This window comes from Molothrus ater, chromosome 2 (genome assembly GCF_012460135.2).
Source record: "Molothrus ater isolate BHLD 08-10-18 breed brown headed cowbird chromosome 2, BPBGC_Mater_1.1, whole genome shotgun sequence".
Lineage (NCBI taxonomy): Eukaryota > Metazoa > Chordata > Aves > Passeriformes > Icteridae > Molothrus > Molothrus ater.
In genome coordinates, this window is record NC_050479.2 from 17,164,475 (window position 1) to 17,190,677 (window position 26,203).

The 26,203-nt window shown below is 39.5% G+C and overlaps 1 protein-coding gene across 1 annotated transcript; it reads right to left on the reverse strand.

The window, feature by feature from the left end:
- Window positions 1-1,772: 1,772 nt before the first annotated feature.
- Window positions 1,773-26,153, reverse strand: TXLNG (taxilin gamma). The gene is made up of 10 exons (XM_036380322.2): window positions 25,857-26,153; window positions 16,981-17,290; window positions 16,180-16,271; window positions 12,828-12,998; window positions 11,873-12,067; window positions 10,365-10,484; window positions 9,277-9,351; window positions 6,654-6,746; window positions 6,040-6,135; window positions 1,773-5,041 (listed from the first exon to the last, which is right to left on the reverse strand). Exons 1-10 carry the CDS (start codon window positions 26,151-26,153, stop codon window positions 4,721-4,723), a joined length of 1,770 nt encoding a protein of 589 aa, XP_036236215.2. The 3' UTR covers window positions 1,773-4,720.
- Window positions 26,154-26,203: the final 50 nt, after the last annotated feature.

Sequence of the window (26,203 nt, forward strand, 5' to 3'; positions counted from 1 at the left end):
TATGATGAGATATAACAGAGTATTTAAATTTGTAAGGGCTCTAAGAGGTTATTTTCTTGGAGTAGAGCTGTAGGAGCAGTGTTCTTGGCATAGTCTGGAATTACACAAAGGCCTGCTTCAAGTGTCCCAGTCCATGAGACAAGTACAGCCCAGATCCCTGTTTGAACAAGAAATCCAAAACAACATGCAACCCCAAAGCTAAAACATAACAAACAGTTTTAAAGAAAATTAGAATAAAGTCTTCAGGCACCACAGTATTCTTAAATTACTTAAAAGTTCAGGCTCGATGGGTGCCAGAGTCAGCAAGGTCTGTAAAAGCTAGCACAGTTAGATGAGGCTGAGTTAGGCTGTTAGAGGGAAATACAACCTTCCTTCAAGAGGAAATAGCTAAACAAGAAGAAAAAGGTGGAATTATCAAAATCTAAATGTAAAACTTAACCCCCAACCAAACAAAACCAAACCAGAAAGGAACAAAAAGTATCTGTGAGGAGTAACTTTGTAAAGGCCTAAACCCAAGTATCTCTGCCTACATCAAACACAGGTGCCTGAAGGGCTCAGAATGCAGCTGGTGAAAAAGGTTCTCCCCTCAGACCCACTCTTCACTGGACAAGTACAGCTCAATGGGTGTGCACATGTCTGCATGTGCATTAGCAGGAGAGACTTGGCACTTGATTGATAAAAGGAAAAAGCCAAAATCCCCTGCTATTAACTGCAACCACATTTCCCTCTAGCAAAAGCTTGCAAATCTGACCAGTTTTTGTAAAGAACTTAGGAAGACTGGGAAGATCCGAGGAAATAAATAATACCAGATTTGACCTCTGTACCAGCATGCACTGGAAGAAAGGAGGGAAAGAGGTGTTTACACAGCAGCAGAGGCAGCACCTTTGAGGAGACAAGTCTGAGATACAAAGGATACTTTGAAGAACAAGGAGAACAACTAAGACCAGACAGTGTGGTTGGATTTCAAAATACTTGGCACAGCTCTGTAAAAGGCTCAGGGCTAGGACCCCTGCTGCTCACTTCTTATACAATGGTATTGGCAAACAAGTTAAATGTTTTTAAATTAACAAAATTAATACTATCTGCAAAGAGTCAGAGAGCACATCAGAGTATGTTGTTGTAGAGCAATTCCAAATGCTACCTAGAAAAAATAGACACAAAGGAAAACTGAACTCAAAACCAGCTCCAAAACAAAACCCAGTTTAGGGAAGTTGCCAAATGTTAGAGTATATACCAAAAAAGGCAAACAGAACACTTTTCAGTATTAGGAAACTGGGAGTGTACATTAGGAACAAATCACCCCACAGAGTATGACAGAATGTGGAGCACTTGATGAACTTACTAGGAAACCTTATTTTTTAGCATAAATCCCCACATTTTTTACAGTGCACCCAACTGAACTACGATGGGTAAATTTTTGGAGAAGGCATGAGCAGAATTAGAAGCAGGCAGGGGCAGGTTCAGCCAGAGCTCCTGCCCTTCATGGTCCAAGTGGCCCCCACCTTAAGACACTCCAGGTGAGATGAGCAGAGTGCAGCACCTACTCACCCCCTGCCCTGGGCTGCTCCCACCAGACACCAACAAGAATGTGCAGGTCACTGCCACGATCCCAGAGCACAGCCCCCTCCCAGGGCAGCTCACTCCAACAATATGCCTGAAATCAAATGTCACATCTTTTAATTTTCACTCTTGACTTTTCAAATAAATACAGTTTCAGCAGATTCAGTTAGAAGACATGAGTATGATGTTAAATAAAAACTCAGAGTCCAATATATTAAGCATACTTATTTACTTAATCTATACAGAATTGAGTAGATAAAATTTCAGATTCACATTAGTGAAAAATCTCTACAAAATGTTTTTGAAAAGCAAAACAAAGACTGCCTGTTCATTTATCACTTTTCCTCATGAAAGCAGACATGGGCTGTAAAAATAAAGCAGTGTGTTTAGCACAAACTAGATTTCTGCATCACTTTTTTCACAGTTATTTCCATCTACAGTCCAAAGAGGTAGATTTTCTGCAACACCTGAGAATTGAACTGTAACATAACCAGGTGTAATGAAAGGAAGGACAAAACAATACAGATACAGCCCTAACTTACGTGTGTATGTATACACGTACTTGGGTCTTGAATCACGTACAATTTAGCTTTTTGCAGCTTAATCATGGTGAAACTGTCCATCAGGCCCCAGTTTTGACAATTAGACACAGTCACCTCAGGCTACATCAGTTTACATCCAGGTTAAATGGTTTGTAGTAGTGGGAGAAAGGCAGTAATAGAAATTTACTTAAAAACCCTACTGGAGCCCCTTTGGCTGCAAGCCTGGCAGTGCAATAGCCTGCAATATGGCAGATCAGTGACAGTGCTGAGCTTATCCCTAACATCAGCCTGTATTTTTTTTAAAACAACACTTTTTAATCAATGTATGAAACTTCGTTGACTGGTTTCAGGAAGCAAAATACAGTTTGCCTTGGCCAGATAAGTTGCTATGATAAGGGTATGTTGAGGGTAGAAAATAGAGAAAATATCCCCATTCTAAAAGCCTTTCACTTGGGGCATTCAGCTTCATTTACATATTTAGCCAGTGTCAAAGATACTTGTATTGCTGTTGCATACATCTGTCGTGTCTCTAAAAGCCCTTTAATTTATTCTTGCAGCAGGGTCCAAAAACTCATTCTTGCCTCCATGTAAAACAAGCACCACAGAAAGAATTGTTCAGAATACAACATGTCCAAATAATAAATTGTAAAAATAGAAAACTGCATGTCCTACCTTGCCAAGGGTATGATGCACCAAATACAAAGTTTTTCACTTTTCGTCAGGAAAATGACATCACATTTAGTGTTAGCTGAAAACCAGTTCTTCACAACACCTGTTTTCTCAAGCTTGATTCTATAAATTAAGTAATTTCAACAGCAAGTCTGAAATATTTCTTTCCAGTTATTCTTATGCCATACAGTTTGCATGATCAACATTTCAAAGCTCTGAATCTAACCTGACTGCTCGCTGCTACCTTCTTTTCATTCCTGCATTGTGCTTGAACCACAACACCAAACCCACACAGTCTAGGAGGAGATGGCCAGCTTCCCATTTGCTCTATTTCAGAAATGTAAGTTTTGCACAGTTCCTCTTAGTGGTATGAGCTAAAACACATGTATTAGGCCATACAGAACCTTTCTCTCTGAGACAGCTAAGTTATTTCAACGTACATTACTACAGGAAAAGGACTTGGGAGCTCAGTGCAGCCTGAACATTCAAGTAATTTAGCCACTGAACTGCCAAGGGCAATGGGGGTAGGAAGCTCGTTGAGATGTGCTTGACTCAGAAATCCCCTCCCAAGTAAGTGCAAAAAACTTTTAAGTACCAGAAAAGGCTACACATGTTCATATTTCTTAAAATGACAGCAACCAAAACTAGAAAGTAAATGCATGGGAACTAAAGTTAGGGGTAGCATGTAGTTAGATCACATTGCCTTGCCAAAAAATAAGTGTTGGTCCTAGTTCCTTTCAAGAAAAGAAGTCACAATGTGGATATCAAATTTTCTAGGAAAATACAGTATAGTTTAAGGTTAACAAGGGGGCTGTGCTTGTGGTATGTTAGTGTGAGAATGTGAAGTACCGTCTTTACCAGATAACCGGCCTGGGAAGGCACTCAGCCAACTGGTGCAGCTTTGAGGTTGGACGTGCAGGAAATTCCATGCTGTTCTTCAGGAGACATATCAATCCTCATGTTCAATCATAACCAGTACAGCCTTAACTAACACTTAAATACATTGTATACCTGGCTATTAGAGCAAGTCTATATGGCAGACTCCTGTCTTCCACATCTCCAGCAGGAAGTGTCTTATTTTCCAGCTCTTCAGATAATCCAGAAGTTTGCTCAGACATGAATAGACTTCTCTAGTCAGGATAACCATGTGGTAGACACACTGCAGCTAAGAGGGAAGAATGTGACCAAGACCTGGGCAATAGGCTGCAAAATTCCACTCGGTAGCATCACTGTACATTTTCCCACACATTTATATTTAACATGTTCACAGGTAGGGCAAGAAGTCCAAACTAACCTTTACAACACAGCCCTGAGACATCTGCAAAAAGCTCTACACCCTGTTTCACCAGCTGCAAGTTAATGTATTTCAAAGCTGTTTCTTCATACCACAAAGTACATAAAACCCTTTAAACATACTTCTAACTATAGTCTGGACCTTTACTTTTTCATTCATATATATGAAAACATATATAGGGGGAAAGTTGAATTTTTTACTGGCCATTAGACATCCTCATGTAGATAAATTTACTGGAAAATTGATAATCTTTAGTATATTGAGTGGCAAATCAATGAACAAAACTAGAGTGCTGTTCTTTAAAACAAAAGAGTGACCTGCTGTCACCATTTTCCCCAAACGATATCAGGTCTGTACACAGTCTTCCATGACAGTGATTTGTATTGTGGGGAGGAAACACACATGCATCCTTTTATGGAAAAATATTTTCTTCTAAAAAATGAGGCAGATGTGCAACACAGTTGTGGAAAATTTATAGTTTAAGCTATTTAAAGCTGCTATGCAGCTTCCTGTACCACATAAGTCCAGTAGTTCTAAGAAAATACAGATATGGTAGAAAAAGTAAGAAAATTTTCACCACAAAACCAAATAGTTACCACCAACAGAGAAAGTTATACACAAAATATATCTCTCAATACAGTGTTTACACTTCATTTTAGTCTACAGATTCAGTGCCAGGAACAGGACTTGTTGAGACAGTCTTTTCTGAGCTACTTCCCGCACGCGATTCCGCATCGGGTTGGATTCCTGGTTCCGTGTCAATGGGAATTCCCAGCTCCTCATGGGAATTGAGGGTGCAGGACTGCAACACCTGCACTGCCAGATCCACATCTGCTTCTCTAAGAGAAACCTGCTCCTTGAGCACTTCCACCTTCTCATTCAGCTCGTTCCTTTCCGTCTGAAGGGCCCTGCAGAGCTTCTCCAAACGCTCCAGTTTTATTTGAAAGCCTTTGTATTCTTTATCTCTTACTGTTTTCTGAAGGACAAAGGAAATAAAAACTCTGTGATACAACCATTTTACCCCCTTAAATTAATTAAAAGAATCACCACTATTTAATCCTGAGTATTAAGTCTTAATTAATCCAGCAGGCCAAATTCCAGCTGAACTAGAGCCAATTTGTTCAGAATACTTCACCTAGCCAGGAGCAGGAGTTGCAATGGATGCCTTTCAAAACAAGCAATGGGAAATACATAACACTTAATGCTAGCTACAAGAAAGGGCTGGGCATCAACCAGGACCCTAATATGAACTCCCGTAACACTGTCAACTACAACCCAAATAATGGCAACTGTAGGGAGGAGAAGGGCACAGAAGTAAGAAATCCACAATCCATCTGCAGAATCCAGGCCAGAATGTACCACACTCAGGGCTCTCCTAACTAGCTCCTTATAAGAAGGGAGGGAAAAATAAACAGCACTATAGCAGATCCTACTCAAGCAAGCACAGTTTGCCAAGGCCAGACCTCACATACCTGAACCAGGCCCTGGACAGAGCAGGCACAGCTGCACTGTGCAGCTCCTGCCAGACTGCAAGTCAGTAATGGCATTTTGTGACCTCAAAAGCAGCAGCAATGCAAGAAAGCAATCAATCTGTTGCATGGGGCTTACTTCCTTCATGTCAGTCTTGTGCATTTCAAACAGATTTCTATCACAGCATTGGCTGAACTTTGCTCAGCATATTGAAATGCAGTCAATTCCTTCAGCTTGTATGATTTCATACACATCTCATCAATTAAACAGTAAGTAATAACCAGGCTCGGTTTCTTCTTGTGCCATCAGCTTAGATTTACATAGCAGCCTTTCATTTTCCATGCCTGAGGAGGACAATAACTTACATAACATGAAACATAATGCAGACAGTCCAAGAAGAGGCTGCAGTGTATTACTTCCAGTTCTCTAAAACTGAAAAACTGCTGGGAGTTCTCTAGGACTCAAGCTCTAGCTGAACTACACTGCTGCTTAAAAGATGGTTACCTCTTCAGCCATTTGCAGAAGAGCCTTGTTGTTGTTTTCCCATTTTGTACGCCACACAATGGTTTCCTTTTCCAGTTTCTTAATCTTCTTTGTCATCTACAAAAGATAATTAAAAGATTTAATTTTGTGGCTTGTGCTGCAACGTAGGTGGTTTTACATGACTAATTAGACTTCTTCGTATTACTTTCCAAGTCCAGTTTGAACAAGTTATTTTGGGAAAGTGTTTCTGCACAGAATCAACCCCACAACTATGGATTCTGCATTCAAAGAAAACAATATTGAGTCTAAAAAGAAACAGACTATCAACTTTCAAGTACAAGTAATAAAAACCTTCAGGAAAAGAAGTTTTAAAACATAAGCACAGCCAAAGAGAATGAGTACCAACACTTGGTAGAACACTGAAACGACAATTTTGTATTAATTATGTTAAAATACAGAAAAAAATTTACATTTCTCTTCCATAATTCTTATACCCTATCTTATGATCCACATTAAATTGTCAAAATACTCTTTATATTTTCAGATGGCCAATGCTTATAAAATCTAAAATGCAATCCACTAACAGCATGCATTTCTATATTACTTTTTATGAAACTAGGTAATCCTATAAATACCTTCTCCATTTCTTGCCTGAAAGTTGTAAAGAGCTCATTACTTTTTGCCATGGTGGTCTGGAATTCTTCAAACTTATCCATGTAAAGAGAAAGCTATTGGAAAAAAGGCAGGAACATTAATCTGAACAGTGTATACAAATACAAAAATATGTAGGTATGTGGCAAAATGAAACTAGAAATGGTAAAACATTAACTTCCTTATATTTTTTTTAAACTATGCTACAATTTCCATTTGAGGAACACACAGACCTGCTATTCAAATTATACGTGAAGTAGAGTTCTGTGTTTATAGAACAGCAATATATTCTGAAGTAAAAAGAATATTATGTTTAATAAAATGCTGGAAGACACCACAGTTCATCACTACCTCATTTTTATTTCCCCACTAGAAAAAAAATTCTGTGGACATACACAAATATAGGAAATTCAGCACCTGGTTGGTGAAATGAAAACTTAGGAATTACCTACCTTTCCACCGTAACCAGCCAAAGCTAATAACCAAGGCTGGGACAGAATAAACAGGACAGATTTCAGAAAGCAAAATACACATTCACAACCAATGTAATCTGCCCAGTGAACAAAAATCAAAGAAAGTGAATATTGAAAAGAAATTCACAGAACAGTGAAGAGAATTACACCTTAAAAAGTCAAGAGCATTAACATTCAATTACAGAAAATTTTCTTGCCCTGCACCACAAGGTAAATCACCAAGAAAAAAACTGCAAAATCTGTTTAATAACACAGTTTAAAAAAAATTATTCCTAATCAGTGTGTGATATAATGTTCTAGGAGTACATTTCAGAATAACTTCTTACTCTCAGTAAAGAGTCGTAGGTTCTCTTAATTCTTACACTGGGGGTTGCAGGACAACACAATTAAGAGCATAGAAATATTGTGGTTTGCTCTATTAGTAAAGGGAATTTCATAACAGGAATTAGCCTAGCTTGTCAGCAGTACATCATGACTCTTTGCCATTATTGTCACTGAACTTTCTAGTTCATCTTATTCTACAAAAAAATCTGTTGGCCCCAAGAAACCACTAACTATACCCATTGTAACTATTAAAAACAACAAAAGAGGCAGTTAGATTTTAAATAAAGGGAAACCAACTTGGAAAAAAATAATAGAAGACTAAGCATGGTAAAAAAACCTATTTGGAAGTATCTGGATATTCCTGTGTTCAAGTCCAATGGAGATGTGTATGATTACATCTAACTACACACATACACACACACTTTAAACCTAACTCTTGGAAAGGATAGAAAATAATTGGGTACAGTATGTGTGAAAAAAGGGCATGGAATAGCTTTCAAAGACACTGTCATGGTTTAAACCCAGCAGACAACTAGGGCACTACACAGCTGCTCACTCATCCCCACTCCCTACCCCAGTGGATGGGGAGGAGAATCAAAACTGTAGGTTGAGGTAAGAACAGTTTAGTAATTGAAAAAAGGTAAAACACAATAATAATAGATTATGATAACAATAATAGAAAAGAAAAAACAAGTGATGCACACCACAACAGCTCACCACCTACTGCCCAACGCCAGATCCCATTCCCAAACCCACATCAGCCTGCATGGTGTTTTCTGGTCTGGAACACCCATTTGGACTTTTGGCCAGGGTTACCTGTCCCAGCTGTGCTCCCAGTTTTTTGGGGTTTTTTTGTGTACCTCCTCATTAGCAGAGCATGAGACACAAAATAGCCCTTGACTTAAAGTATCCAATTAGCAACAGCCAAATCATCTGTGTGCTATCAATGTTATAGTGAATCCGAAACACAGGATAGAGACACATTTACTCTATTCCAGCTGAAACCAGGACAGAGACTTCATACAAAACCTCAAATGAAGCAGTAACAGACACACAGTGAAGAGAATAGCTACTGCTCCCCACTGCTCTGTGTTGGCTGGAACTGCCATTTCCCTGTGCCTCGTGCTGAGCTCACGTGCAGTCAATGACTGAAGGTGATCCAAAGCAAAAAAACCAGAGACCATTTCTCCTCTCTCAGAGGGGATTTTGCTGTAGCATTTACATTACAACAAGAAAAATAATTTGAAGACAGCAGGGTCTGTGGACAGAGATAGTCAGGTTACTAAATTTGAATAACTACAGGGATAAACAGGACATTGCTTGCTCCCAATCCTCCACAACAAATGGTGATGGAAACAGTAAGAAACAGATTCTAGAATCTGCCTGAGTAAAAACCCCCACACAACTCTTTACAGTCACAAAAGAACAGTATTTTCAGAGAAGTCACACTTTCCTAAACTTTTCTTCTTAAGCTTTCCTACATTCCAGTCTTTGTAGTATTAAAACTATTAATTCAGAAGAGGACTAACTCCAGAAATGCAATGTTGAGCACCTTCCAAGGAACAGTACTATCCAGACGTATTAAACAGCAAGTACAAAACATCAGATCTTTACAATTTATGTTTCATGCTTCACTAAGGAAGAGTTACCTACTGGAAATTAAATATTTAAAAAAATACAAAGTACTCTTCACAAGCATCTGAATATTAAGTTTTTTCAGATGTTGCTTTACGTTCACTACAGTCAAAAATCTCTTGGTATTTTCTTTTTGGAACTGCTACTGAAGATCTCTCCATTGAAAAAAAGATACCTGCTGCTTCAGCTGAGCTTCCTGTTGCTTCATCTGTTCACATTTGTGTCTGGATTCTGTAGCTTCTTTTAGCAGCTAAAAAACAATGCAAAAAGCCATATAATGAAAAAAAAGTACTCCCAAAAATGCTTAATTCAATCTACGATTAAAAATGAACAATCATTATCACCACCTAAGGGCTATTCAACCACATTTTCTCACACAGGCTTTATTACTACACTGCATTTTCATATATACAATTTAAAACATGTGATGTCATGCAGAGAATTTTACTGAGACATTTCTCTAACTGGCAACATGAGGCAATATTTCTATTTCTCTAGCAAGTTTGAACTGCTAAATTATGAATAGTTAATTAACAAACTGCATGTAATTTGTAACTGATTTGTAGCCTAATTTATTTTCCACCTTAATTTCTCCAGTCACCATATTATCTTTGCAGACTAGTTCAAACCAATTTTACTTCAACTTGACATCATTTTGTAGGTTCATGTTTGAGGAGATTTTCACCAGCTAATGACTCAGAAATTATGTTCAAAAAAACCAGAAGAATCCAACACTAGATGGTCATTTTAAGATTATACAGAAAAAAACAAGGCTTTTTTTCTTCTAGAAGTTACAGATTCATAGGAAGAAAACTTCTCAGAAGACTGCAAGTATATTGCTGATTATCAACACACAAATAAAATATCAACAAATTTTGGGGGGCAAACAGTGCGCAAAAAAAAGTGCTTTATTCTGTATTTATATATTCTATGCTATATTCTTATAGCATAACACCAGAGGTCACAATTCTTGACTGCAGAAAGTACCTTTGATGTTTCACAGTATGTTCCCCAGTCTAAGAGAAATTTAAATAATATTTAGCATATTTGCTGAGAAAATGAAAACAAGTAACTTTACTTGGCTGTTAGCATGTATATCAATAATCTAGGCATCATATACAAAACTTAAATCTCGTGTGTCCTTGTTGAAATCTACCCTAACTTTCAAAAGATGGTCCTCTCAATTTGTTTTATTTGCTTTAAATCAGGAAAAGTCTGGTTTGATGGATTTTATTTCTCTTAACATATACAGAGTTCACTTACAAACTCCCGTTCTCGCTGATGTTTTTCCTCTGCTTCTTTAATAAGTTGGGTAGTTTGCTGAAGTTTGGCATCCACAAGTTGCTGCTGCAGTTCCTTATGTTTGAACACTTGATCAATATGCTAAAGGGAAAAAGAAAATCGTAATAGCCAAACATAGTCTGCTGGTCAGTGAAGGCAATGTACTGTTTGGGGAGATGCACATTGTTTAAAAGTTTTATGTGAAAGACAAAGTGGTGAGAGACTGTTTTACATGTTTTTTTTTTCCTCTTTATCTCCATAAACTGTAATTACCCTTTTTAGTCTTTCATGGACACCAGGCGCCTGTCTCATTAAGTTGGTACAATACCATCAGTCACATCACACCAGACATTTCAAAAATCCTGTTAAAAGCAGTCTACACCCTTGCTTCCGAAGCTGGTTTATCTACCTCCAATCCTTACTGTGTTACCTCTAAAAGCTCAAGTCTTCATCATTACAAAAGCTCAAAATGAACAATGTTTGCAACAACAGTTACTTTAGCTCATGAAATCCCACAAATCACTGCATTTTGCAGTCTTACTTCCATCCATAAAGTAGCACAAAGCAACTTCCTCTCTTTTCTACATACAGTCTCAAGGTAGATACAAATATTCCACAATTACAAAAGGTAGGGAATTACCATACAGAGAGCTTTCTAACTGATCCAGATTAAAAACAAAACGAAAAAAACAACCTTCCAGAAACAGTTGAGAAATTATACTCCAAACCTCCTGTGCCAACCAAGAGCCAGCCAACTAATCTTAGCTGTAGAACTCCATGCAGCTCAGTTCTTTCTTGGACAAGGAGAATTGGCTGTTTTCCATCACTGTAGCTTAGAGCAGCTAGCTCACAAACTGGTGCCAATTAAAGACAGCTCAGTTAGCCCTAGAGTAGAGACATTTCCATGACACCAGGCCAAATATGTTCTTAAAGCATGATAGCTTATTTCGACTCTGTGCCAACAAGAGCAGCTATGTACACAAACTTCCCCCAAAGACCCCAACCTTAATGAAATCCAAGAAATAAGACAGAATAAACTCTTATATCCCTTTCCATTATAATTCTGAAGAATATCAACTATTAATACATATTTATGTTGGAAGTAACCTTTGGAGGCCATTTAATCCACTCAGACTAGGGTCAACTTCAAAGCCTGATCAGGTTACTCACACCTTGCCCAGCTGAGCTCTGAATATGTCTAAAGTCAGAGGTTCGACAATCTCTGGACAACTTATTTCTATTCGATTACTTTCATTGTGAAAAACTTTCTTCAATGCATCTTGAACTCAGATAATCAAAACCAGTCAGGAAGGGCAGACAGGGAGCCAAACATCTAATAAATTTCTCTCGGAAGTGAAGTAAAAAGAATAATTACAAAAACTATATATAAAATGGCTGTAAGACATGAGGGGTTTTCCTCCCTTTTCAATAATTATCGGATCCTTACAATCAAGGAACTAAGAAAATCCCATTACAAGTACTGTAAGCACCTCTTCTCGCAGTGCATACTGTTCAATGAGCTTCTTCAGTTTTTCCCCCAGTTCAATATTTTCCTGACGGAGCTTGGCATTGTGTATATCATGCTGTTCCAGTTGAGCCTGAATTTCATTCAGGGTGATCTGGAAGTGTGCAGTTGCTTCTTTCCGTCTTTCTTCTTCTTCACGCGCTTGTTGCATGTTTTCTTCCTTTTATGGATAAATATTAATGAAATATTTAAATATAAAATATTAAAAGTGTTCAGGTTAAACCATGCATTTTTTGAGTCAGAAACAATGGCAGTAATTCACTTCTGTACAGTTTCATATTCTAGAGTGCTAGAACTAACATAAGCCACAATCATAATATGCCACGCTGACTACCCATGTGAAATATGTGGAAAAAAGAATCTAGATGTTGCAAAACTTCTAAAGACTTTTGTCTTTACCACTCCCAACATTACTCAAAGGCTGGTACATTAAGATGCTAAGTACCTTTGCAAGTGTCAGCGTTATCCAGATGTAAAAACCAGCACTGATACTATAATGCAATTTTCTACAGCAATCACAGATTCTTATCTTATCTTGGCTCTCTTCCATTCACTCCCATCGATTATATTCTGACAGAATTAAGCTTTTTGGTTACTCTGCCAATTCATGTTGCTATTATTTTACTTGTGCAATTTTTCCCAGCAGTTATCAGCACTGCTCCCAGAAACAAATATGAGAAGATCAAATACTGCAAGTAATAAGAATTGGTTTGGGGGTGAAAGGAACATCAGCAAGTTAACTATCGCTGTATTCCTTATCTTAAAATCGGCTACACTTACACTACATGCCACTCATCTACACATACAGGTAATGGACAAAGTGACAGGGAATAAAGCAGCAGTCCTGATTTTAAGCAGTGATCTATAAGATTTCCATCACCAGCATTATATAAATATATAATTTATATAAATAAACTAACCTTCAAAGTTTTGTTATGACGCTGAAGCTCCCGACAGAGAGATTCCAGTTTGCTACGTGCCAAAATGGCCTTGCTATGCTCACTCTGCAAGTGGACTTTCTCCTTCACAACTTGTGCTTGCTTCTTCTGCAAGATCTTCATCTGCTTTTGAACATTTCGGCTTTCCTCCAACTATTGTTAGAGAGTAAATTTGTTAATAAACATAGGTGAAACCATCTTTATGCATCTAGATGAGCACACTGAAGAAACTTTTGAACATTTTGGATGAAAACAAGGAAATAAAATTTCATTAAAACCTCAAGTTGATCTTAAAGAGAAACTGCCATCATCCATCCAGACAATTCTAATGTATAAAGACAGAAAATGAAAATTTACAAATTCCATTTGCCAATTAACATTTGCCTTTGAGGAATAGGCAGCATGTATCTGTTATTGAGCTATCAGCCTACTTTCATCTGCAGGGTTAAGAACAGCCCTCTGAAAGGAAGATGTAGCAGATACAATTGAAAGCCAACTGAGACTGGCTTTTTAACAAGTCACAACTTTCCCCACTCTTATCTTGAAAGAACACACAACTGTTTATCCAACAGGTCTTGTTTTTGCTATCAAAAAGAAAAACCACAGAACTGTGTAGAGCTCCTTGTCAGCAGGAGTTCCTACCAAGGGAAGCAGCAATTGATACAAGTTTGTAGAATTCTGCAGTATTTCAGAAAAGAACAGACAAAACTAGCAGCCCTGACAAATCAAGTCAGTTACTATTACAACTACATAGTCCATACTTTAAGAGATCTGCAGTCTCAACCCTTTGAAGCAATTTTTTTTTCTATTGCCTTTAGGCTGTTTACACAGGTAAACTCTATACATATTTAAAAATCTATTCTATGACTATCCAGTGAAGAGAATTTTCTTGCATTAATATCTCAGAGAGATAGTCCATTATATCTGATTTTTGGGCTCCCTCAGAAAACATATAATTTAGAGGCTGTTTCTTTGCCAAGAAGGCTACAATGTTAAGTGTTACACTGCTCCTTATTAGATAGTGCCTCAGCCTTGGGACACCACAGGAAAAGAGGGCTGGCAATGAGGAACATCACCATGACAGAAGAATAATACAACTCTGGTTTTCTGAAAGAGCTCAAAATAATGCTGAAGCACAAAAGAAAGAATAAAGTTAAGGACCTCCATGACAACACTAAATTAAATGTGTATTTAATGTAGTTCAGGGAAATGGAATGTTAAGGGCGTATTTTCACATCTAAATACAAAAAGCCCTTTTCTTGCATGGCCAGAAAACACTACTTCAAGTGGTTGTGCTGTCTACACACCTATGAAACTTCAGCCCTGTAAAAGTGTGCCAGTGTGAGATGTATCACCAAGGATGCAAACCTTCCTGCATCACAGGCTGATCTCCTGATAGATTCCAAATTATGGAAAAAAAATTGTGGAAGATCTTTTGCCAGGAGAGAGGCATTCCTACCTTCATTGTACAGTCCTTTTCATGAGACACCACTGAAAAACCTGACAGTGAGCTTTAAAGATGATGAATCTTTAAAAAAAGAAAAAAAGCATTGTAGGTGCACTGTCATAAACGGTTCAAACCTCTGCTGGCATTAAAGCTGATATCTATGCCAGTGGTTCTCCATCACTATCATGAAGAAAAGAATGCATCTTAAAAGGAACACAGTCAAATCCAACCTAAACATTCTAACTGGAACAGAGGCATCTCTCAAACTCATTTACCTGAAACAAAGCTATTCTTACACCCAGACAAGCCCTCACCCAGCTCCTCAGCCATTCTGAGCACAATGAGGAAAGCAGGCGGTTTTCTAGGATGGCAACTGTGAATGCTTACTCTGCCTACAGTCTATTGATCACTTCCTTGGAGGACAAAAACCTTAAAGAGGACACATCTCATCTGACTACCAAGCTTCTTGAAGGAGATTACAATTTATTTGGTCCAGCTGCTCCCTAATTGTTGAGATCTTTCCAGTAATAACAAAACTCAAACTGAAATAGGGCAGACTCTTTTCTTTCTGTAGAATTGAGGGATTCAAACTGGCCTAGCTCCTCATGCAGGTCCTCATCACCACTGTGAGGTGACACAGGAGCTGTTTGCTTAAATAGAAAAGGCATCACATGCACCAGCAATTGCTCATAAGGAACAACTAACTTACTGCATTTTTCTCTCACAATATCAAAGCTCATTTTTAGGTGGGTTCCCCATCCTTGAGTTACAATTCAGAACTAATTTTGTTGCTCATTTAAATGAAAGTGACTTCTTAGAGAAACTGTTGGTTTTAAAGGAAATGCACTCACATGAACCAAGAGCATGTGAGAGAGAGCAAGGAAAACAAAAAAATGTAACAGACCTCCATAGAGAACTCAGGATTTCCATAACAGAACTAATCTAAGTCTCCTCTTAAGTAATCAGTATTGCCTCTATGAGTAAAAAGACCACCTGCTAGATCATCTTTAAAGTTTTGGAGACAGTATGAATCTCAAAGGAAAAAAAAATTCTTACAGAAGAGTAATGCCATGTTGTGCAGCCATTATGTCATTTTCAGAAATACCTGCATATGATACACTTGACAGCTACAGAGAGAAAACTTAGGCTTTTGTAATCTCTTTAGTTTGCATTCATTTTATAACTACAAATATGGTGGGAAAACATATACACACAAGATTTCCAATCTTTCCATTCCTGTCTAAAGAAAAATGAGTCAAGCGTTGTTATCTCTAGAAACATTATGAAATGTAAACTTATGAACCCTCTCCAATTTTGTGATCAATTGTTTTAGAGAATGAATTACCAACTTGAGGTGGGAATGCACTTTATGAACTGCTTCTTTTTGGTTTGTTACTGAAGAAATGCAACCCTTTCTTTCTGTTCCTTCACATCATCAGAAAGCACAAAGTAAAATTAAACCTAGATCTTTCCAACATCCTACATTTCCCAAAAATCACTGAAGAGTTAAATATAACTGAACATTCTCCCTCCCCCTCAAAACTCTGTATGATAGTATGTTCTTTCCCTTTATCCTAAAATGATAAAACACTAGCACAAAAGCATTATAAATGACTCCCAAAAGAACTCAACTTTTCAGTTAATCCTAGTATTATGCTTCAACACCAAGTTATCAAAACCTGGTTTTGCTTTGGATTTGGGCAGTCATGTAGAAGTGAAATGACTACAAGAAAGTTTGGCTGAAGCAATACTCAGTCAGCCTGAGTGTCCTTTTTACCAACACTGTAAAATACTCAAAATCATTAACTGTCCTTCATTAGTAGTTCTTGCATTCCATAGTTAATATTAACACATTAGTAACTTTTGTTATCTTTACAAATTACTTACCAGATCAGCATACTTCTTGCACAAAGCTGCCAGCTTTTCTTCTGGGGTAGAAAGCGTGTTCAAGGCTTGCATTAATAATAACACTTCTTTTCCTATGAAACGGATGATAGACAATGTTACTGAGGAAGAAAAACCATATACCAGAAAAGCAGCCTGTCCTTAGAAGTAAAATATAGATCCATGAGAAATTAGCCCGATTTAAGTTGTTCCCTGGTTTGACAGCTGCATAATCCTAACAGATGACAAATGGGAAGTCATCACAAGATGTCATGAGCAAGAATAAATCCATCTTGCCCTATTTGCCTTGCCATTCAACAACTAGGATAGCAAAATTATTTTAATATATTAACACAAAAATATTTTTGTTTTAGAATTGCACAGATAATAAAAAAACCTGAAAAAAATGCCATCTAGAAGGTTAAGTATTGGCAGATACATTCTTAATAAGCATTTAGAATTTAATTATCAGCCGTGTTTGGCAGCACTGAACACTGCCATCCCAGATTTAAACCAGAAAGTTAAAAAAGTTGATTAGCAATTACCACATTATTATTAAAGTTCATGTAAAAATAGCACTGCCAGCTGAAGGAGTCTTACATATGCATTAAGAACTGTCTTTCCCAAGAAGAAGTGCACACACAGTTTCTCAAAATATCCTGTTACGGGTGACAAGTTTTTGGCTACAGAGTAAATTTGAGACAAGGAGCAATTCCATAGCTATTTTACAGAAATATTATAAATATTTTATAAATATTTTCTAAAAATATTATATTAAAAATCAGAACGGCAAAGAGAACACACCCAATGTTTTCTCTTTGTGTTTTTCACTCTCTGGATCTTGCTGGCCATCAGGTGGGTCAGTACGGGCTTCCTCTCTCCCAGGAGTCTCCTCCCGGCACTCCTGGGAGCAGCCCGTGGGCCCCAGGTGCTTTCTGCTCTTTGGGATGTACTCGGCTTCTTCCAAGGTGCCAGTGCTCTCCAGGCTGTAGCAATTGGACTGGGGATACTGCAAGGCTGTATCAGACAGCTCAGTGCACTTGCTCTTCACCAGCTGATCCTGGTTATCCATCCCCATCTCCCCAGATCCAGCTTCTTCCATGGCACCACCAACCTTCAGAATGGAAAGAAAGAAGTGGATGTGAACAGTTAAGCAAATGTGTTTAAAATGACAACTTCCACCCTTCTCTTCCATGGACAAATAAGGGTAAAATGCAAAAAAGAAACCCTCATAAGAAGTCTAATGAATACATAAATAAATTGTTTCAATGGCACAGAGAAAGAGCTTGAACTACTTCAATCACAATGCCAAATACAACTGTCAGCTCTTAACTGGAGAAGACTGGTTGCTACAACAAGAATGAGAAACAGGACCAGGAGCACTTCTGAAGTGGTAAAATTCAATGAAATGAAATTCACATCAATGAAATTATCCAAAAAAGTGAATATTAACTGACTTCAGGCCTGGACTCCTACTGCCTATGATTTTAAAGAATATATTCTTTCTGCTCAATTAAACAGAACTTTCTCTAAAGATTTCCTAAAATGCTAAATGTTTAATCACTTAACCAAAAAGTTAACCACCACCAGTTGTTTTATAACACTGCTGTGACACTCCTATTTTAGAGCAGTTCTCTATATAATACCGTGTAGTTTATTAAGCCCCTCCAGACTTCTCTCTCAATCACCTGAACAACATTCTCAATTTCTAGAAACATTTCAGGCTGATGAGAATTGCAAGGATGTTTGGTTGGGTGTGTTTTTGTTTTGTTCATTTGGTTACATGGCAGGGGCTGGGACTAGGACAATGCTTGAAAGTTGCATGGTTTTTTTCTGTCCATTTGCAATCCCAATATACAACATACATGGACAGTTAAAAGCACGATAAGCAGAGCTGAACTTACTGCCAAATCATGTTGATTTATTTTCAGTGGACTGAACGTAAATTTCCTTAAAATCACAAGGAATTGTAAAAACAGAGCTTGTTTATACACAGTTATGCTGTTAAAGCACAAATTAATATCAGATTACCTTACATTTTCTTAATAAAAATGTGTTAATTCTTAAAGCCAGGGGTTTGCACTGGGTTGTATATTCTGCACAAAACTGTTTTCCTCTTCAAAAGGAATTAGCCAACATCAAAGGAATGCAGCCAACACTCATAATATATTGTGAGATGTATTTCAACTCCAAATTTGTTCAGCATGCTTGAAAAGGTTATTTAAAAATCATTAAACAAATACATCTTTTTTTTTAAATATTCATGCATACCAGCTTTGTTGTTCGCTATTCTTCAAGCAAGTCCCTTTCTTTAGACCCTTTAGTCCCTTTCTTATCTCAAGGTAGATTCATTCTTGAGGAGATGGACTTCACACAGCGTCTTTCTCAAAGGACAATAAGCTTTTTAACTGCAAATAATCTCTACAGACATTAAGAAGCAACTTTTGACTTTCCAAGGAAGATTCACTTTACAAGTGTGGAAATGATGCACATGCTTTATGAACAAGCATAAATGCACTGCAGTTTTATTCTCTAACCATGGCAGACAACGTACTGATAAATGCCTACAAAGGTCATGCAGTAATTGAACTGCTGGAGCAAATAACCAATAACAATATTTTACACCTCTAAAAAGTCATCTGTAAAATGCCAATTTTTTCCCCCTTGGCTTGTCCTAAACTGTGGGTCTTCCAAGAAAGGCTTACTCCTCTAGGGTCAGTCAAATAAACATAAAAGAACAAGAAATGTGAAAACACAAGAATGTGAAAACAACACAGCTCTCTTCACCTCTCTGTGTGTACCAATGGCTGAAGCCATGGCACAGATGTTGTAAAACCCAGGATTCATACAGAAGCTGAGACACTGTGTCACATTAAGCTGACAAGACAAGAAAGGTCAGATTCTTCTAACACAACATGATACTAAGAGTACCTGCAGTACCAACAGAACAGCAGAAGCTTGCAGGGATTTTATTTGCATAGAACGTGAACTTCTGATTCAGATACTTGTACCCAAGTAGTCTTGCAAAACATACAGAAAGTTTGCTTTAAACTTAAAGTTTCGGGCTTGGCACCCAAAAGCATTAAGCATTTCCAGACTGATATCCATAAAGAGACTTTAGAGGTTTTTTTTTTGAAAGCAGAGCACAAAATTGCCAGCAGCTCCAACAGAAGGTGAGAAGGCCTGCCTGGCTGCAGTCACATACTGAACAGCAGCAATGCCCAAGCTCCTCTGGTCTAGCACTAACGTTTGTGCAACTTGTTCTAACACAGTTTACAGCCAAATCAGCTCCTCAGCCCAGTTCACTGCACAGCAATAGGCAATCCTGCCAACAGAAGTGGAAGCAGGATGACTGGAAAGAAGCCAAAGCACGAGAGCCTCTAAAAAATAAAAGCCAATGTAACTGCAGTCAGAGCACAAGAACTAAACACACAATACCTTATTCTCACCACAGGTACACACTTAACTCTGGCTGCTGAAGGACTGGGACATCAACAAGACCACATTTGTGAGTTGTGACTGCTTCAAACCTAGTCAACTGAAAAAATTTTGCTGTTTTCTATCTGAGAAAATTCTGTTGTTTCCAGTGGAAAAAAGAACAACTACTAGCAGGGGCATACATGTGACCAGTAAGTCATGAAATGCCCATCTCTTTCTGAGGAAACCATCATAGTAACCTACACATCAATTCAGAGCAGGCAATTAACATGCATATTCTAAAGCATCTGGAAGTCTCAGGAAGTGAACACCACCACCTCATTAATTCAGCAGAGCTTTTTGTTGAAGTCAAATTAGGTGTCAGTTCAATTTTTTACTGACAATAATAATTTCTAAACTCTGAGTATTTTCTATTCTTTGTCAAAAAAGCCACAAGGAATTTCAGACTCACTCTCCAAAGTCTAACAAAAAAGGCAGAAATAACCTATCAGAATACTGAATTGAAGAAAAAGGTTTGTGTACAAGTGTCCTGTATGTCTCCAACACATTTGAAAATTATAAAGATGGTGAATATATACAGAACTTGTCAACCTTCTTTTGGTTTTCCAAACATGAACGTGGAACAGATCCAAGATTACTGATAAGCAAACAAGCTCCCTGCAAAACCAAAGCTCAGTGTAGTATTAGAGAGGCTTTGTAAAAATATCCAGTTTTCTTATCTTAAATACAATTACAAATTGTTGACCACAGACTAGAACATTGTACTCAAAAAAGTGGTTCTACCAGCAGCTACAACAATCTGACAGCACACACACACCAAAAAAAAAACCCCAAAGAAAAACCCCTTCCTTCTAAGTTAAAACTCAATCTATCTGTGAAGTTGTAGCCTGTAAGTTTTAGCAAATCTGACAGCAGTGGCACAACTAAATACTAAAATTCTAATTTATTTAACCTAAATTAGAAAGTGTTCTCATTTTAAAAAAACAGAAGTCTGCTATTGCCTGACAGGAGCCATGAACACAAATATCTAGATGATTTCCTGATTAAGACTAACAAAGAATTTTCTCCATTAGCTGTAACTTTAGATGTTAAAGCCATTAGCCAGAAGTCTTAACAGCCTTCTTACACTCAATGCTATTCTTAAAACATTTTAATTGCAGGTGGTTTCAGATTTGGGTTGTATCACGCTTCAAGCTGGAGTATAGGAATAAGAAACAGCACTTGGAGAATGTTAAGTACTAACCCATATTAATCACTTAACTTGCTCCCTTCCTTACTGAGGCAATGGTAAGAACAATCCTAACTCTTACCTCTCATCTTTTCAAATGTGTGCTCATCAGACTAGTGAACTTCTCAGCTTAACATTCCAGCCAGAACAAGCACTTCCCACAGCACATTGTATAATAGTGCTGATTCAGTACTGACTGAATAAAACCAAAACAAAACTACCCCAGCAAAGACCTTCTACTGAAATCACCATTACCTTTTCTAGCTGCTACCTTCCCCTCTCAGCTTCCAGCCATCTTCAACCACAGGTGGCTCATGATCTGACAACCCAGAGTCAGACTATTATATGCCTAGAAAGATTTACAGAGAGGCAAAAAGAGGATGTTGCAAGGTAACATGCAAACTCATAAGATCACAAATTTATCAAATCTCTAAGATATGTGCAACCTACCTAGCTGTGAGACCAGCTATTACAAGATGCTGACATTTCTGAATAAGCATGTCATCTTCAAGCTACTTAAGAGTTACAGGACAAACCACCTGAAGATGACTGTAGGAAAATTACTGGCAACACTGTTCCTGCTCACCCCACTTTTCAGTCAGTCTTCTGCTCTGCTCCTTCAACCTCGATCAAAAAAGATGCACATCAAGAAAACTCTACCTTATTTTATACCTAAAAGATCAGCAGACAAGACACATACCCCATATGTGAAAATTGCTATGATCACGAGAGCCTAAGCCAGCTCTTCTTCAAACAGTTTAGCTTCAGGAACACACACTGCACATAAGGACAGAACAGACACTTGTCCTACAGAACTTGTCCTACCACCATGCCAAAACGTATCACAAACCCACTTATTTTTTTTTGTTCCACACCTACACAAGTCTACAGCACACTATGCTACACATTATGCCAAAATATACTGTGCTTACTATCAGTACCATGCTTACCTGTATTCCATACTCCTCTGCATACACATACACAATCTTTCCCTAAACCACCTGAAAATACTTCTCTGTACCTTTTAATTAGTAGCTGCACTATGATCGATTTTATCCTGAATGTTAGCTAATTATCCTAAGAAACATAAGCACTAGCATTAATCTATGAAAACAACTCCTACAAACCCCACAGTAGCAGCTGGACTGTGCTGTGAAAAGACTCTTCCACCCTTAGTCTGTGGAATAGCTAATACTTCAGGAAATATCCAGGAAACCTTGAACAAGCACATATACATAAAACAGATTTTCACAACTGTGATGACAACCTAACTATATAAGTAAATATATAATCAGTTCCTCAACATCAGACTCCAAAAGAGATAATCTGAATAACACTGTTCAGCTGAGTACATACCCAAACTTGCTTCACATGCAACTCCTCATAAAAGCCTTATACCCCTTATCCTGACTGACTGCAGTAAAAAAAAAAAGAAAAAATTGCAGCAAAAAAGGTAAGTTGTATTTATCACAAATGTGTCTGGTTCATAACAAATATTAAGCTTCCTGCATCCCAGCAATTTACTTTTTCCTGCTAACATAGAAAAGCTTATTTTGAAAACATATATGTGATACACTTTTCCTCAAATCGATTTTTAAACAGTTATGTTAAATAAAGAATAATTTTATTTACAACTTCTGCATGAAAACCACCATTTTAGGAAGTCACAAAATTTGGGTTTGCATTTTATAGCAGGTGCATCTTCATCCACTGGTCTAGACACAATTATTCAGATGCTTCTGACCACAAGACTAGGTTATTGAGGCTATTTCTCTATGCAATACTTCTCTATACTGTGCTCACTGACCTCAATGATCACAGTCTAATTATACCTTTCCCAAACCTAATGACCTCTGAGGTGGCTTCCCCACTGAACAAGGATCTCAGCTGTGAGATCTGAAAGTCATTTCAAACAAACACTTCATCACATTCTGTCATTACATTAAAAACTATGCACTCATTTATCTACTTTCAAAACACTGGACAGAGGAGCCAGCAGCATTGCTCATCACTAGTTTCAAAGCACTGCAAGGTTAGAAGTTCCAACACAGCAGGATGACTATTAAGAAACACCTACTTCCTAAATTTGTATTTTACCTTCACAAAAGTCAAGACAGACTCTTTGTTAGCAGAATTCCACCCTTAAGTTTCCTGGCCTTATAATTCAAAACCTGGTCTCCAATATTGGTTCAGAAACATTCTCACATGATCCCTGCTTACAGCCCTCACTTCTTCCTCTTACCCTTAACCACACTGGGTTTTTTTGCTCTTTCAGTGACCTCATGACACAGATGACATGCCTGTTTTTAAGAAAGCTTTTTAATTTACCTCAAACACAAATGGGAAAAACCCAACCATCTCTTCCCTCACTTAGCTGAAGACACTAAAACAGTGGTGGTGCATCTCTGACACCCCCACCCCAGGCCACAGTACGATCCCAAGGCCTTGGCCATGACAAACAGCACCCAGGAAAAAAGCTCATCCAGAGCTTATCAGAAACACTGTCTGCTCCCACGAAATAGTGATGTCTAACAAGCTCATAGCTTTTAGCAAATATCCTTGAAAACCTTTTTTTTACATCAACAACAACCCAAGTGGAACAATATTCTTGTTACAGGGCTTTCTAGGGAAGTTATCAACCCAAATTTGAACCAGGATGAAAACCTCTTATGACTAAAGCTCTCTCTTGAGACCCTGCAAACAGTGCTCTTAGTGAGATCCCTTGAGCACTCCTGGACTGTGGCAGGCTGTGGCCAGCATTTCCCCCTGGGGGGGCAGCTCTCAGACCCAGCAAACTCCCACGTTTGCCATTCTTGGAGGACAACTGCTGGTGATGGAGCCTGGGCTGATAGCACTCCTCAAGGCTCAGCTCTTTGTCCCTTGAGAACACAGAAAGGCATCAACCGTGAGTACTTCCCTGGATCTGAGGGGAATTTTTCACAGATAGACACCCGCTACACACTCTTCAAGTCTGTGTCTGTGCAGTGTAAATATATATTTGTAAATATATTTGCTATAGCAAATGTACTGTGAATGCTGCTCTCTGAGATTCTTAAGTGCTTCACATTTGTGAGTGAGTGAGGTCTGGGACTTACTGTTGTACTGATAGTAAATTCTACAGAATATTTTCTTAAATTGGTTAACTGGAGGCATCGATTAATTGCTGTTAAGTTCAAATGCTTCTGTGCCTAAACTATCAGCCAAGCCTGGGGCTAGGTTTGGCAGGGGGAATTCACTCTGAACCGTGTGACTCAACAGGAGGGTCCCCTTATTTCTTTTCATCCTTACCCTTTCCTATCCTTACCCATTTCCCATCCCTGGCCTCCATGACGATCATTTTGGCTGGTTTTAGTTTTAGATCAACTGATTTTATTGAATTTTTTTCACTGCATACTTAAACCACAGAGTAAGTAGCAGAGTGAACCTCGCCAAGCAACTCTGACATGCTTTTGCTTTTATATAAAATCTACCTTTGCCAGAGATTCTTAAAACAACCTAAAAAATTCATGACAAACACCTCCTATAATTCTAGCAAAAAATTCACTGCAGGAACTCAAAGCTTACATGGACGCTTTCAGGGCATTTACCCACAGGACAAAGTGCTGCACATCCAACAAGACCTTTTTTAATATAAACATCTGAGACAGGTGCTAATTAGGAAAACATTTAATATAGTGTGAATCACTTCCACCAATGAGGCTTCACTTCCTCTTTACTATAAAGTTAATAGTTTTGTAGTCACCCACAGTATGATTCTGGAAAAAGCAGGGTAGACAAGTTCTGAATTCCCAATGCAAACAGGTCACAAGGAACCTAAAAATAATATCAAGGCAGGGGGAGGGAAATCTACAAGAGAATGTAGAATTTGCTTAACATTGCCTGCCATATTTCACCTCTTTAAAATAATTACATTCCTTTCCACTGTATTTGAAATAATATGGAACACAGGGTTTTTTTTAACATCATCATCATCTGCTTTCATAATAGACACTGAAGTTACTTACAAGTTACTTCTTAGTAAAGAACTAAAAAAACCACACTGCAGAGGACGGTGCTTTTCAGTGAAGAAAACTAGTTCCATCGCTTCCTAGACCTTTTTAACAGCAAAAATAAACCACCACTAAGAAGTTACTATTTCTGAGATGTTATCCTTTGTACCACGGAAAAAAGTTACCACTAAAAAGCCACTTGAATTTATGTAAGAGCACAGGATGAGATACTTCAGCAGCACAAGAGATTAGCAAGGCAGTTCTGTCACATTAAACACCGAGCCGGTGATATTACACACAGCAGCTGAATTACAGCATATTTTAAGTCTTTGCCGTTGGGTGACCAAGCACAGGTATTTTAAGCTTTTCCCTACACGGATCTGCAACCAGGAATTATTGTAAAAGCACCGGGAACAGCCCTACTTTCTGTGTGGTTTCGGCAGAAAACAAAAAAAGAAATAAAATGGCCTTTTGGGTTTTTTTACTATTTCGGAGGTTAAGAAAACGCTCCCGCCACCCCCGCGGGCAGAGCCGCCGCCTGCTCCGGCCGCGCACCCCGGCCGAGCCGAGGGGGTTCGGGGGGGTAGGGGACGGGGGGAGCAGCGGCGGGACCCCGGGGGGGCGGCACCCCTTCCCCCCCCGGCCCGCAGCTCCCGCCCCCCGCACCGGCCCCGCCACGTGCTGCCGCCCCCGGCGGCCCGCGCTCGGCAGGGACCGCCCCGCGACTACCGGGCAGCGCCGGAGGGGCCGCTCCCGACCCCGCAGGGCGAGCGCGGCTACCCGGGGGCCACGCCGAAACCTCACGGCTGCGGGTGCCTCGGCGCGTCCGGCCTCGGGGGCAGCCCGAGATTCAGGCTCCGCGGAGCGGCGGAGGCGGCGCGGGCACTGCCCGCCCCTGCCCCGTGCTCCCGGGCCGGGCGGCCGCGTGGGGACGGGGCAGGCGGGGAACGCGGCGCCGCGAGCCGGCGGGGCGGGGAAGGTGGAGCTCCCTCCCGCCGGGCCCGACCGGGCCGCCGCCGCCTCACCTCGGGGCTGCCGCTCGGGGCCGCCGCCACCGCCTCGTCTCCGCCGCCGCTGAGGCTCGAGCTCCGCCGGGTCGGTCCCGCCGCGCCGCCGCCCCCGCGCGTCGCCATGATGTGACGGCAGCATCCAAACAAGTGCCGAGCGCGGGGCACCGGAAGTGCTCCCCGGGGGCCCGCCTCCCTCCCGGCCGCAGCCAATCGCCGCGCAGCTCTACGGCTCACGTGGGGGGCTCGCGCCCTCCTTGCCGCGGGGTGTGCCGGGAGTTGTAGTCCGTCCGTCGAGGCGCGGGGACGCGGCATGGCCCCGGGCGGACAGCGTCAGTGGCGGCCGGTCCCTTCTCTGGCCGCCC

Bases quoted from the DNA above. Each gene is read 5' to 3' on its own strand.
- TXLNG (XM_036380322.2), bottom strand. From the start codon at position 26,153: ATGCCGCGTCCCCGCGCCTCGACGGACGGACTACAACTCCCGGCACAC. The intron at 17,291-25,856 runs GTGAGGCGGCGG...TCCATTCTGAAG, and splicing joins CCCCGAGCGGCAGCCCCGAG to GTTGGTGGTGCCATGGAAGA. The intron at 10,485-11,872 runs GTGCTTACAGTA...TTTTCCCTTTAG, and splicing joins AGTATGCACTGCGAGAAGAG to CATATTGATCAAGTGTTCAA.